Here is a 14,824-nt window from a genome sequence, read left to right as displayed (position 1 = left end):
TGTTAACTAAATCCAGTACAATGTAAATGTACTATAATAAATATGCTATTTGTGGCAAACTGTCATTTTAAACCAATAGTTTATACGCTACTCTAACATAACCTTGTTAATTTCTACTCCAAAAAATGTCATATGTAAACAACATTAATTGAACTAGTTCACTAGCTCACAGCAGTGATTAGTTCATGGACTATTGAACTATAAAACAGCGTTTTCCCTTGGAAATTGGTAAGTGGTCATCAGGAAATATTCTCTTACTTCCCAACTAAATTATTCACATCCTCTTGTCCCCCTAGAATCGAAGCAAACCCCTCAAGAACAACAAATTAACCAACAACCACTATGGATTTCCAAAATCGTGCCGGTGGCAAAACCGGTAGCGGTGGGGTGGCATCATGGTCTGAAACCAATCGTGATCGCAAGGAACGTTTGCGCCAATTGGCGCTGGAGACAATCGATCTAAATAAAGATCCATATTTTATGAAAAATCATTTAGGCTCCTATGAATGTAAACTTTGTCTGACGCTGCACAATAATGAAGGCTCCTATTTGGCCCACACTCAGGGTAAAAAACATCAAGAGAATTTGGCACGTCGAGCCGCCAAAGAAGCCAAAGAGGCACCGTCTATGATGGCGCCGGAAAAACCTCGTGTCGAACCGAAAAAATTCGTTAAAATCGGTCGTCCCGGTTATCGGGTGACCAAACAACGTGATCCCAATAATGGACAACAATCACTGCTCTTTCAAATCGATTATCCCGAAATAACAGAAGGTATTATACCACGACATCGTTTTATGTCAGCATATGAACAGAAGATAGAACCACCAGATCGTAAATGGCAATATTTGTTATTTGCCGCCGAACCATATGAAACGATTGGCTTTAAGGTACCCTCGCGAGAAGTTGAGAAGACTGAGGGTAAATTTTGGACACATTGGAATCGTGATACAAAGCAATTCTTTTTACAATTTTCCTTCAAATTGGAACCGAAAATCATACCACCACCACCGCCAAATTTACACAGGGCATTGGGTGGACCACCGGCTGGTTTTCCTATGCCTGGACCGCCGAGACATATATTTAATGGGGTACCACCGCCACCACCAATGGGTGTACTGCCAGTACCGCCGCCGCCAATGTGAGAAGAGGATCCAGCTGCTTCCTAAGACTATCGGGAATGTGTCGATTATGATTGGGAAGCAGAATAAAGGCATTTTTAATAAGACAGTAAACAATATTTTAAATAATAGAATAAAGAATTGTATTTGCTCCAAAAAACATACTGTTTTATTCTCTGAAAAAATATTAAGAAATCCTGGATTTTGTGGGCCATTGAAAAATATTTCCTAAAAAATTCACGCTTTGTGAATTTTTAAAAAATCCACGCCTTTGGAAAAAATTTTTTAAAGATCCACGCCTTTGAAAAAATAAATTTTTTAAATCCATGTCTTTGAAAAAATATTTTTTTTAAAATCCACGCATTCGAAAAAAAAACATTAAAAAGATCCACGCCTTTGATTTTTTTTAATCCACGACTTTAAAAACAAAATTAAAAAAATCCATGCCTTTGAAAAAAAATTAAAAAAATTCGCGCCTTAAAAACAATTTTTTTTAAATCCTCTCCTTTGAAAAAGTATTTTTAAAAGAATCCACGCCTTTGAAAAAATATTAAAAAAAATCCAAGCCTTTGAAAAAATATTTAAAAAAATCCAAGCCTTTGAAAAAATGTTTTTTTTAATCCACGCCTTTAAAAAATATTAACAAAATCCACACCTTTAAAAAATATTATTTTTTTTTAAAAAATCCACGCCTTAAAAAAATATTTTAAAAAAAATTCACGACTTTGAAAAAATGTTTAAAAAACCCCGCCTTTGAAAAAACTGTTTAAAAAATCCATGCCATTGAACAAGTATTTTTAAAAAATACACGTCTTTGAAAAAATATATATTTTTTTAAAAATCCACGCCTTTGAAAAAATATTTTTTTTTTAAATCCAAACCTTTAAAAAATATTATTTTAAAAAATCCACACCTTTAATAAATATTCTTTTAAAAAATCCACACCTTTAATAAATATTTGTTTAAAAAATATTTTTAAAAAATCTACGTCTTGAATAAAAATATTTTTAAAAAATTCACGCCTTGGATAAAATATTTTTAAAAAAAGCCACGCCTTGGAAAAAATATTTTTTTAAAAAATCCACGGCTTTGAAAAAATGTTTATAAAAAATCCTCGCCTTTGAAAAAATAGTTTTAAAACATCCAGGCCTATGAAAAAATATTTTTAAAAAATCCATGCCTTTGAAAAAATGCTTTTAAAAAAGGCACGCCTTTGAAAAAATAGTTTTAAAAAATCCAGGCCTATAAAAAAATATTTTTAAAAAATCCAAGCCTTTGAAAATATATATATATATATATATATAAAATCCAAGCCTTTAAAAAAAATATTTTTAAAAAAATCCAAACCTTTAAAAGAATATTTTTAAAAAATCCAAGCATTTGAAAAAATTCGTTTAAAAACCCACGCCTTAAAAAAAATTTAAAAAATCCGCAACTTGTGGTTTTGCTTTAAAAAAATAGTTTTTTAAAAAATTCACACCTGAAAAGATATTTTTAAAAAATCCACGCTAATATTTGCGGTCGAAAAATATTGAAAAAATATTTTTAAAAAATCCACGCCTTTGAAAACAGATTTTTAAAAAATCCAAGCCTTAAAAATTTTTTTTTTAAATCCAAACCCTTAAAAAAATATTTTTAAAAAATCCAAGCCTTTGAAAAAATACTTTTAAAAAATCCAGGTTTTTGAAAAAATAATTTTTTAAAAAATCCCGGCCTATGAAAAAATATTTTTAAAAAATCCACGCTTGGAAAAAACATTTTTAAAAAATCCACGCCTTTGAAAAATACTTGTAAAAAAATACTTATAAAAAATCCAAGCCTTTGAAAACATATTTTTTTAAAAAAATCAATGCCTTTGAAAAAATATTTTTAAAAAATCCTCGCCTTTGAAAAAAATATAAACCTTTGAAAAAAATATATTTTTTTAAAAAATTTAGATATTTTTAAAAAATTCTTTATATAAACCCATATTTTTTTTAAAGATTATTCTTGATTTATTTTCTTGTTGTTGTTTTTACCTTTTCAACGTAATGTGTTTTAGTTGTAGTTTTTTTCTTTCTTTTTTGTAATTTTTAATGTGTATAACATTTTAGCAAAATTGTTGTTGTTGGTAGTTTTTGTCTTTCCTTTATAAATTAGAAAAATAGTTTTGTTTTTGTTTTTATATCTTAATATAAATAAAACTTACTAGAAATTTAGTATTAATTATAAATATATATGTGTGTGTATGTATGTGTTTGTTGGTTAGGTTAGATTAGTTGTTTATCATCTTAGGTTGAATATTTAAAAATTAAAATATTTACAATATATTTTGGTTATAAAGTTTTCTTTTTTCAATATTCTTAATGATGGATAGATGGATATTTAAAATTACAATCAAAAGATATTGAAATTAATGCAAATCCAGTAGGAGGGGGAAACAAAAAACACAAAATTAAGATTTAATTATCTTAATTTTGAATAAACATTTAAAAAATAATATATCTTAAAATACATTACACAGGGGGAGGAAGGGAGGGTTTACTGGGAACATAACTATTAACATTGTTATCATCATCAATAATGTTTTTTCTGTTTCTGTAAGTATCAACAAAGAAGTATGTTTCACGAAAACAATCTATGATTGTATATATGTTGTTGTTCTTGTAGACCTTCTTAACGATATGGGTGGTTGGCTGGGTTAGTTGGATTGGTCACTACTTTAAACTTTCTCACGTTTTTTATAGTTGCGCTTCGAGGCACAACGTGTAATAATATCCGATACATGGGATTTATGTTCGAATATTTTCATTATTTGATTTTGTGCCTCACTGACACCATCAACAATAATTTTACTACGTTGCATGTTACCCTAGACGGGGGAGAGAAAGAGAGAGAATAAACAATTAAAAAAAATTAAATAAATTAAAAAAAGAGTTATAATATTATACCTTTAGTAGATCGCTAATGCGTTCAATTTCATTGGTAATGCCATTCGATTCCATTTGTTTCAACATGCTGGATAATTTTTCATAACCCAAGGATTCGTTTTCACACTAAAAAAAAATAAAAAATAAATAAATAAAAATTAATTTTTAAATAATTTTAAATAAATAATTAAAACCAGTAAAGAAAGTATTAAAGTCGGGCGGTTAGGTTACACTTATTTCAGTATGTTTTGTACTTTCGACCACATTTTGAGTTCTTCATTTACTTATAAATCCAAATTTCGTGCAAATCGATGAATATATAGGGTCTTTGGTGTACCATTTACATAAAATCGGACGAAAATATATATGGGAGCTATATCTAAATCTGAACCGATTTTCACGAAACTTTGCACACATCATTCTAGACTCAATTCAGTACGCTGTGCCAAATTTCGTGCAAATCGAATGATATATTTTTAGACCAATTAATTACAGAATCTGTGGTCCATCCCACTTACCAAATCTTCCATTTGCGATTTTAAATGATAGATTTTCCAGCCATTTATTTTACCCAAGACATTATTTTGATTGGCCAAATCCATAATGGTGGGACGTCGTTCTTCGCGCGGCTTAACATCGGAATAACGTTGAAAATGATTATAGGCCGATTTCCAGGTTTGTTTATAGGTCTGGAAATAAAAAAAAAACGCAACATTAAATTGATTGCAAAGGGAGAGAGACAGAGAGAGGGTGGGCGATAAATACTTACACTCATTAGAGTACAATTCTTTGGACGTTTCAATATAAATTCCACAGGTTTGGTGTTCTCTTTGCCATTAACAACTAGAAATGGAAATAAAAAAGAGGATTATTTTGATATTGAACCTAACCTCACTATCCATAACATAATCTCACAACTATATAATAATACAAATATCTTACCCTCATTACCTGGGGGTGCCGATGCGGATGATCCCCCGGAACTGACTGTATTTTGTGTTACGGTACCATTACTAATAACATTAGTTACAGCAGTAGATCCTGCTTCCTGGGCAATAATGGCGGGTGTTTGTTGTGCTAAACTGCTTGTGGCACTATTGGCCTGAGGTGGTGGTAGACTAAGTGATGCCTGACTGTGGCTGGATAATTGACTATCATTGCTGAAAAAAAAAAACAAAAATACATTTTAGAAAAAAAATCCCAAACAAAATATATCTCAAAAACTTACGTTGATCGCCGGGATTTTTTACGTGGTGGACACTCCAATGGTCCACCAACCCCATTAAGTCTTTGTTGTATGGTTATGGCCGATGCTGTGGTTGCTGAATTTGAGCCATGTAACGATGACGACGATGTTCCGTGATGATGATGATGTTCCATTGAATTTTGTAGATTTCTTGAGGTAACCGGGGTGCCGGGTATAATATGATGCTGCTGTGGAACCACAGAAAGATGATTGGAGTAAAGCTTTAATAAGAAACATTTAAGAAAATAACAAAACACACACAAACAGAGAGAACACACAAAGGGAAGGGGGGTGGTACACTCAAAACAAAACAAAAAAGAAAAACACGAGTGTGGGGTGTGGGCTGTGTGGATTACCTACCTCATTAATTGGATTAAAATGTGATTCGATGCTGTGATTAGAACCACTACCAGTCATACGATTTATAATCATATTATTATCCTGAATTTGTTGTTCCACACCGGGTGAAGAGTTGGCGGACACGGTTGTTGAGCCATCTGACGAGGCTGGTGAATCGGCCCGGGATGATCGTGTCACCGATGTCGTTAGCGAAGAATTAATTCCCGCTGATGAGGACAAACAATTGTTGGCGGCGGCATTTCTATCCTTTTTGGCCAAAGCTTCAGCTGTTAGAACAGTTGTCGCACCGGATGACGATGATGTTGTCACAGAGCTTAAACTATAGGACGATGAACTGCCACCAATTGAAGAGGTGGCGGCTGCTGATGTCGCCGAATTATTATTATGGATGATATTATTCGCCGAACCCATTGATAATAGAGTGGGTTGTAGATTTTTGGCTGCCCTTATGGGTGAACCATCAATATCACGTTTACGCAAAAAATTCGACACCACAGCGGTGCCCGTTGAACCACCACCCGATGTGACTTTTATGGATGTTTGCAAGGGTATAACCATCTGTTGATGATGATGCTGCTGGGCGGAGGCTGCTGTTGATGTTACATTCGCCTGGGATGCTGGTATTATTATTTGTGATGTTTCCAAACCCGCCGCCGCAGCCGATTGTTGTAGTATCTGGTTAGCTGTTGCTTGCGATACAGATATACCCGCCGATGCATCAGCTGACATTTGTCCTGATAATTGACTAAAACGCACGGGAACCGTTTGTATTTGGGCGCCAGCAGCATTTGAAACGGGTATTTGCAATTGACCAATGGTACGTCCACCGGTAGATGGCACAACGGTAAAGGTGGCTGTTGTCGAATTACCACCACCACCAGAGTGGCTTACAAATGGCAAAGAGGATATTGATAAATTAGCCGCCGCCGCTGCTGCCGCTGAACTGGCAATTTGATTTTGAGACATGGTACTGCTGGTAACTGTTGTGGTGGTCAGGGATAATACACCGGTGGAAACTTGTACTGAACTGGCTGGTACCGATTCATAGTAAATGGTACTGCCGGGTTGTAAAAATGTTCCGGCCACAACATTGCCAGTTGAGGTTAGGACACTAGGGGGGGCTTGACTGGTATTTATAACTCCTGTTCCTCCTCCTGAGGTGTTGACAACAACACTGGCGCCACCACCACCCGCACCACTATTACTGCTTGTACTGCTATTACTGTGCGGTCTTTGTGGCGGATGGCTGGCTGCATGTATATAAACATTGGCCGCCGATGAATTGTTATTGGAGGAAGAATTCGTTGATCCACTGTCCAATGGCGAATGGGAGGCGGCCAATTGGGCCTGTGTCATAACTTTACCCACCGTAATGGCATTAGCATTTTTAATGGGTGTCATTGTACCGGTCAGTGTACCTCGGGCATTTATCGACAAAGGAACAACGGTGGCTCCGCCGGCAGCTGTCACGGTGGCATTACCGCCGCCAGCACTGGATGTTATCAAATTTTGTGTGGCCAAGAGTTGGCCGGCCGCACTGCTGCCGCCACCCTGTGAGACATTTACCAATTGTGTTGTGGCATTTGTGGATAGATTTGTAACGGTTATACTGGCCGCCGATGAGATGGATGGCGAGGCATTACCGGAACTTGTATTGATATTTTGTTGACCACCACCACCAGTAGAGGCAGATGTTGCCGATGATGATGAAGAGGATGCTGATGCTGACGACACCGATGAAGAAGGTAATTTTCCAATACCCAATTGGGTTATGGTTAAGGGTGGTTGAACTTTGGCGGCCATTGTTACGGGAGGACGTATACCTGAGGGGGGACAAAAGAACAACAATTTATAATCGTATTATTCTTTAATGCGAGAATCTCACAACTTACCAATCTTCCCGGCCCCCGCCGTATTCACAATTATGGGCTGCAACATTACATTGGCAGCCAAACGTCCGGTGGAACCAATAATCTGTTGGGTTGTTCCACCCGGCTGTTGCTGCAGCTGTATGATACGTGTTGTTGTCGATGGTATTACATTACCACTGGATCCGGTTACTCCAGTCACTGTGGTACTACGTGGGGAATTTGCTGCACCCGCCACACCACCACTAGCCGATGAGCTGACAACATTTGATACACCTGCAGCCGCTGCCATGGACGGTGTCAATTGTGGTAAATTCGGTGCCCGTATACTTATACTGGTGGTATTTAATTTGGTGGCCGAAAATGATTTGGCAAATGGTATTGGACGTATTTGTCGTGTAGCACCAACGCCGCCACCACCACCACTGCCTGGTGTTAGTTGTGTGGCCACAGTAAATCTTGGTCCGCCAGCACCACCAGCCACGGAGGTGGGATTAAATTGTTGTTGCTGCTGTTGTTGACCGGTGGTCAATTGTTGAGATCCAGTTACATTTGAGGAATAAACCAAGGTGGCTTGATGCTGCCTATTTGGTAATACGGTGGCCACATAGGTTTGTTGTTGGGCCTGCTGTTGTTGCTGTGACGATGACGCTGAGGCTGAGGACACAGATTGTATGGTGGCTAGAAGAAGAAAAAAAAACAGAGAATTAAAATCAAAATTGTTGTTGTAAAATCAATTTATAACTTACATTGTTGTTGTGACGTTGGTGTTAGATGTTGTTGGGAAACCATACCGCCTCCTCCTGCCTGCAATGCCGATGCTGTGGTGGTAACGACAGTACCACTAACTGATGCCACAGATCCCGTGGCCGATACCGGTACACCACTAATACCCTGGGTGGTTATAATACGTTGCCTGGTCTGATGTGGTATGGCTCGTATTAATTGCACTTGATGCCCCGCCTGGTTAGCTGCCGCCATCCATGTTGTACTTGTGGCCGGTGATATAACTGTGGTGGCCGGCGATGATGTTTGCCGACTAACAGCTGTGCCGCGCACAAAATTCCCCGTGGCCGTAATACCAGTAACTGTGGCCCCTCCTCCCGACGTTCCTCCCTGTCCGGAGACTGGGGTGGTCCTAAGGGGCGTGACCAGACGTTGTCCACCGCCCGTCGGTATACCCATTCCCACAGCCGACATTTGTGTTGCCGTTGCATTGGGCCGCGGCAAATAGGTGGCTTGTGTTGCCGATCTGGTTACGGTTATCGAAGTATTTGAAACGGATCTGGCCGGGGCTGTGGGAAATGTGGTAATTTGTGTACGTCCGGGGCCAGCGGCATTTTCCAGCTGTTTGATCATTGACGGTGACATTATGTTGCTCATAACCACCCGAACTTGTGTGGACTGGCCACCAGCACCTATGGCACGTATTGATGTGGCACCACCACTGGCACCTGTCGAACCCTGCGAGGAGTTCAATGCAATTGGTGTACCACCTAGTGAGGTGGCAACAGCACCACTATTGCCAACTTTAATTGCACCCACGGCAGATAGGCCAGCACTTGTTACAATGGTACCGCCGCCTGTGGTACCTCCTGCTCCACCGCCGCCCGTTGGTGTTAAACCACTCAATGATATACCACTGCCAACGGCATCTATTGTTGTTGTCTTGACATGTGTTATTTTGGCTGCAACTGGATTTAAAGAAAATAAATTTGTTACATTTGTTGGATTTTTCAATTGTATGGATGGTGGATGGTGATGTTGATGATGGTGGACTACTGTGGTCTGTTGTGCTGTGCTGTTACTACTACTACTACTATTATGTGCATTGGTATTGTTGGGGGGATTTGTGATAGTATTTGCGGATGTGGAAGAAGAGGTAGTAGAAGTGGTATTGGAAGATTGTAATTGTAACGGTGTTGGTGGAGTCGGTGTTGTTGTTGTGGGTGAAGGCAATGGTGAATGTTGGTGGCTGTGTGATGATGATTGTTGTGAAGACACTGGATGTGGATGGGGTATTAATTGGGTTTTGATTATTTTCAAGGGTTCTGTGGAATAAAAATTAAATAATAAAATAAAAAATTAACAAAAAACAGAAATAAATAAAAAAAAAAACTCCCATACAAACAGAATGAACTGTCTTCAATATTTAAAAACAAAACTATCACAAATATAGAACTACATTAAAGAAAAAAGCGCCAAATTGATGTTGTTAGCCTCTTTTTAATTAGAGACACAAAGAGAGAGAGAGAGGGAGAAAGAGAAAGCACAGTCCAACAGTCTTTGTCATTGTCAACTAAATTTCCTGAACTAAACATTTCCAAGTTTTTTTATTTCAAAAATGATCACAATATTAAAGAACACTAATTTTCCTGCTGGCATATATATTATTTTAACGCGTTTTAATTATTAAAATAAAATAAATAAACAAAACTGTGCACATTTTTTATAATGACGTTGACAAAACGCGCCAAGTTGATTTTGTTATCCTCTTTTTTTAATGAGAAGCACAGAAAGAGAGTGAACTATGATATCTATCAGAGCGAGCCTGTGTCAGCCTTGCATAAATAAATATTATTTAAACTTTTTAATGTTTTAAATAAAAAAAACATAAAAGTCCCACACATTGCGGTAGCTGGCACAACTATCAGCTTTTTTTTCTTGAACACCCATAACCAAAACACGGCAAAGTTACTTGTCAAACTCTTTCATTCAATAAGAGAGACACTCAGAGAGTACTATCACAAATCTCCGTGTCAATGAATGTAAGCCAGAGATGGAGAATGTAATAGAAATAATTTTTATGAATATTATCTAAAAAATCAAATAAAATAAAAGAGGATAAACTACAAACATGATAATAATCAATGTTATATTATCTTACATATGTATATGTTTAGAGACGGACAGAAATAGAAAAGAAATCACAACTACCAACATTCAGCCTTCTGTCGCCGTTAGTCAACAGTGCATGCAACTTTGATTTCGTTCTGTCAGAGATGGAATGACAAGATGATAAAACGCGGCAAAATTGTTTGTAACCACTACCACTAGTCATATTATCTAAACAATCAAATAAAATAAAGAGGATAAGCAAACAAGTGAATAAGAATCAATGTATTATCATACAAATGTATATTTTTAATTAGAGACAGTCAGAAATAGAAAAGAAATCACAACTACCAATAGTCAGCTTATCTGTCGCCGTTAGTCAACAGTACATGCAACTTTGATTTCGTTCTGTCAGAGATGGAATGACATGATGACAAAAAGGCGGAAAAATTGTTTGTAACTACTCCATCCCCTCGTTAGTCAGTGCAAATTAATATCTCTTTCAAAAAAGTAATACCATAGACAGACGACAGCCTTAATTTGCATTAAAAATTCCTTAATTTGAATTAATATTTACCCCTGACAGACGAGCGTTTCTGCATTTACGAAACAGTTTTTTGCTTCAAACCAATTGTTTGTCTGTGTGTAGGATGAACATTTTTTACATTTGTTTCGATATTTTTCGGGATTACATCTTTATGAAGTAGATACATGACATAAAGGAGGAATAGTAACTATGATCTCAGCAAAACAGCTCCCAGTTTAAAAAATGGTTGAAATTTGCCTTCATTTCTTATTTTTATTTTCATAAATATAAATAAATTTGACAAGAAACAATTAATTTTCGACAGCATTGCCATATTGAAATTGCCTAATTCAGTATAAATTCAGTTTGATTTTGTGCATGTTAATGTGAATTAAGGCTGTTAATGCAAATTAAGGCTGTCGTCTGTCTAGGCTATAAGTCAATGTTTTTTATTAAAAAATCAAGAATGCTCAATTCCTTTTTATGCAGAGAGCATCTCAGAGATGGAAAATATTTTATGTGAGAAATAAATATAATGTTTTTCTTCTGATTAGAAAATGGTCTACAAAATGGCGGGAAACTCTGCAAGAAAGGCAACTATGACACATCTAACAGCAGGTGCCTAATTTAGAGAATTTAATTGATGGACAAGTTAATGTGGTTAATGGGAGTGGTCTGAAAAATAAAGGCAACTATAGCATAACCAACTTATATTAAAGCCAACATTCACCAACAGGGGTAGTCGGTCAGTTCATAGCGACAATTTTTTCAAAGTCTGCCGTTCCAAAAGGTTTAATTCCCTTCCATTACAACCAACGACTATGAATAGTCAATTTTAATCGATTTACACAATTTCAATCTATTTCAACGAATAAACCATGATCGGTTCCAGAAGCCACAATACATCAATTACTCCAAATTTGATCAAAATTACTCCAGTATGATCAGAAAAAGGACCTTAAGAAGGGTGGATTTTTTTAAATCGGGAACAAGTCTAGTTTAGGGCCACCTCGCGGATCGTTTTAATTTAAATCGACCTTAAGGAGAGTGAAGTTTTAAAGCATAGTTTAGTCTAAAATCATAGTTTAATTTTAAAATTTAACTATTTTGTGATTATTTTTTTTATACAATTTATTTTCAGCAATAAACTAGGGGAGATTCTGTCGCGTAGAAGGAATATCCTTGATTTTGTAGGGTCTACATATCGCACCATTTTAGAAAGGACAAATTATAGTCTATCATTTGAGTTTGGGATTGGTGTGGAACTATAATGGACTCAAGTTCGACTATTAGGAGGTTTTACAAAGAAATAAATCAGGGTCCAAACCACATTTTTTTTTGACTGTGTCTCCGAACCGGTTTGACATAAACCTTCATATCACCGCTCAATGGAATATAGGATTTTCATAAGCTTTTGTATTATTAATCGGATCCGTAAAATCGGGTACCCATACCCGAACTTCCGGGTCAAATAGCCAGGTACGTCCTCCAAGAAAAAAAAACATATGCCCATAATTAGGTTAAAAATACCTACAAAAAAAATACCTTCAAAAAAATCGGCGTCCAACCCCATTTTTTCGACTGTGTCTCCGAACCTGTTTAAGATAACCCTCCATACGGAATATCGGGTCAAATAACCGGGTACGTCCTCCAAGAAAAAAATATATGCCCATAATTAGGGTAAAAAACCCTACAGGAAAAAATTTCTTAAAAAATCGGGGTCCAAACACAAGTTTTTTTGGCTGTCTCCGAACCGTTTTCAGATAACCCTTCATATCACCACTCAATAGAATATAGTATTTTCAAAAGCTTTAAAATTATACCCATTTTATATTGGATCCGTAGAACTGGGTACCCGTACCCGAATTTCCAGGTCAAATAACCGGATGTAACCGGTTACTCGGCCCCCAAGAAAAAATATATGCCCATAATTGCGGTAAACATTTCAATAGGATCCGTAGAACTGAGTACCCGTACCCCAACTTCCGGGTCAAATAACCGGGTAACCGGATATGTCCCCCAAGAAAAGAATATATGCGCATAATTAGGGTAAAAATTTCAAAAAAAAATAATCTAATCGTTTTTACTAAACTAAAGTTATGCCCATAAATTTTTAACACATCATGATTAGTTTTGTTTTATATAAATGAGCGTATACACAGACAATTCACAGCTGATTGATCAAGGGGCAAATGCAAACATGTTGTGAAATACATTTGTGCGAGAGACAGTTTTGAGAAGACAAACAATAAGAAATGAAAAATTATTATTTTGTTTAATACAAATTAAAAAATTTAGTTATGTATTAACAATTACAACAACAAAATCTAAATTCATCTTTAATTTACAACACACTACCATTCATTTTTTACCTTTCCGACAGACGACAAGTAGATACAAAACACTATGCAAGATACGGCAAAGTTTTTTCAAGATGAAACACACAAACAAAATATTTTTGGATTTTTACCCGAACACGATTATTCCTGTCGGACACTTATGTGATTACACGGCAATTGATAATCTATTATTTTTTCACAAATTTTTAACTTTTTTCACTATTTCTGCAACTTTACACGAAGAAGAAAAACTTGAGTTGTGCCTGGCTGTCTGTCCGTCCATCTGCCTGCCTAAACTAGTACTAAAATAAGCAACACTGCCACGAAAGCAATACCACAAAAGAGAACAGAAAAACTTTTTTTATGTGTTGTAGTGGTGTTGGTAGATACATAGAAAATCAAAGACAAAAGGTAATACGAAAAATAAAAAACACACACAGAAATATGACGATAATATATGGATGGATGGGGTATTGAGAGTTTTGGGGGGTCAACATTTTTGAGAGAAAATATTATGCACAAGGGGGGAGAGGGACACAATAATGCATGCATTTTAGGTGAACTCTATGCATTTTCACATTTTTTTTTTGATTGAAATAAAAGGACAAATTTCTACTTGCTAATGGGGGAGGGACGAAGACATTGTTGCACTTACCTCCTCCGCCGCCGCCACCTCCTGGGCCAGCTCCACTGCCACCTCCAGAGCCATTGCTGCCATCACTTGAATTCATTTTATTTAAAAATGCCGTATATTTATTGATAAAAATTCTAAATTAAAGGGAAAAATTCAAAAATATTTTTTGTTTAAAAAAAAATCAAAACTTTAAAGAAAAATAATCACTGTAATATTATTTGTTGTTGTTCTTTGAAAACAACAACAACGGGCAGAAAAGGTACAGCTTGACAGCAGTCGGTTTTCGATTATATATATATTTGGTTACTTTTGCTGCCTCGCGCACACAGCACACACAATCTTGCACTCTTTCATATATACAATATATATATATTTTTTTTTTTGCCACACATACTCATACACATTTCATGCTGCTCATAATTGACACATTTTTTTCATTTCTTCGTATTTTTTCATGTTGTTTTGCTTCACCACCACTCACCTTACGTTTTCTTGTTTATACTGACTGAGATTTTTTAATAATTATTTAAATTGCAATCTCTTATGTTTTATTTTATTTGTAGAATTGCGTATTTTTTGTTTGAATTTCTGGTAATAATTATTTTTTCTTTCCGTTTTTTTCTTGTTGTTGCTTCACACAGCGCTCGCACTACTAAACGACGACATACGTCCGTTCTTCATGAAGTTTTACATAGAAATAAGGGTTGTGTCAGTCGACTTTTGTCATACATAGGCATAGGTTTGACATTAGCGTTGGTTCTTTTTTATTCTTTAATTCTTGTGTGTAAAGTACTTATCGAATTTATCGAACATATCGATAATTGAAGGAAATTAGCTGTTTAATGAAAAGTTTACATTATAGGCTTATTTTTTATTATGGGTTATAAAGTGCGGGAAAAATTAATCTAAAAATTTGTACTATTTTTTCAACACTATATTTTTATTAGTCATCACGAATCCTGATAATGCCAAATTATAGCCACTTCGA

At 35.9% G+C, this 14,824-nt stretch overlaps 2 protein-coding genes across 2 annotated transcripts; one reads left to right on the top strand and one right to left on the bottom strand.

Annotated features, from left to right (window-relative positions):
* The first annotated feature begins 338 nt into the window (after positions 1-338).
* On the top strand, positions 339-1,157 carry LOC133330502 (splicing factor 3A subunit 2). Its single transcript, XM_061538938.1, has one exon. It carries the CDS (start codon positions 343-345, stop codon positions 1,141-1,143), a length of 801 nt encoding a protein of 266 aa, XP_061394922.1. The 5' UTR covers positions 339-342; the 3' UTR covers positions 1,144-1,157.
* Positions 1,158-3,820: 2,663 nt separating this feature from the next.
* Positions 3,821-13,971, bottom strand: LOC133330509 (pneumococcal serine-rich repeat protein). The gene is made up of 10 exons (XM_061538946.1): positions 13,858-13,971; positions 8,252-9,190; positions 7,527-8,183; positions 5,635-7,457; positions 5,257-5,495; positions 4,971-5,188; positions 4,798-4,871; positions 4,547-4,717; positions 4,050-4,154; positions 3,821-3,970 (listed from the first exon to the last, which is right to left on the bottom strand). The coding sequence occupies exons 1-10, from the start codon at positions 13,931-13,933 to the stop codon at positions 3,821-3,823; spliced, it is 4,452 nt and encodes a 1,483-aa protein (XP_061394930.1). The 5' UTR covers positions 13,934-13,971.
* Positions 13,972-14,824: the final 853 nt, after the last annotated feature.

Source organism: Musca vetustissima, unplaced genomic scaffold (genome assembly GCF_032173495.1).
Source record: "Musca vetustissima isolate MV318-11 ecotype Yass unplaced genomic scaffold, APGP_CSIRO_Mvet_v1 utg4377, whole genome shotgun sequence".
Classification (NCBI taxonomy): domain Eukaryota; kingdom Metazoa; phylum Arthropoda; class Insecta; order Diptera; family Muscidae; genus Musca; species Musca vetustissima.
Note: the sequence above shows the minus strand (reverse complement) of the source record. Positions and strands in the feature narration are given on the sequence as shown.

Coding starts and splice junctions, on each gene's coding strand:
- LOC133330502 (XM_061538938.1), top strand. CDS start 343: ATGGATTTCCAAAATCGTGCCGGTGGCAAAACCGGTAGCGGTGGGGTG.
- LOC133330509 (XM_061538946.1), bottom strand. CDS start 13,933: ATGAATTCAAGTGATGGCAGCAATGGCTCTGGAGGTGGCAGTGGAGCT. Junction 7,458..7,526: donor GGCGGGGGCCGGGAAGATTG/GTAAGTTGTGAG, acceptor GTCCCCCCTCAG/GTATACGTCCTCCCGTAACA. Junction 4,718..4,797: donor AGAATTGTACTCTAATGAGT/GTAAGTATTTAT, acceptor TTTTATTTCCAG/ACCTATAAACAAACCTGGAA.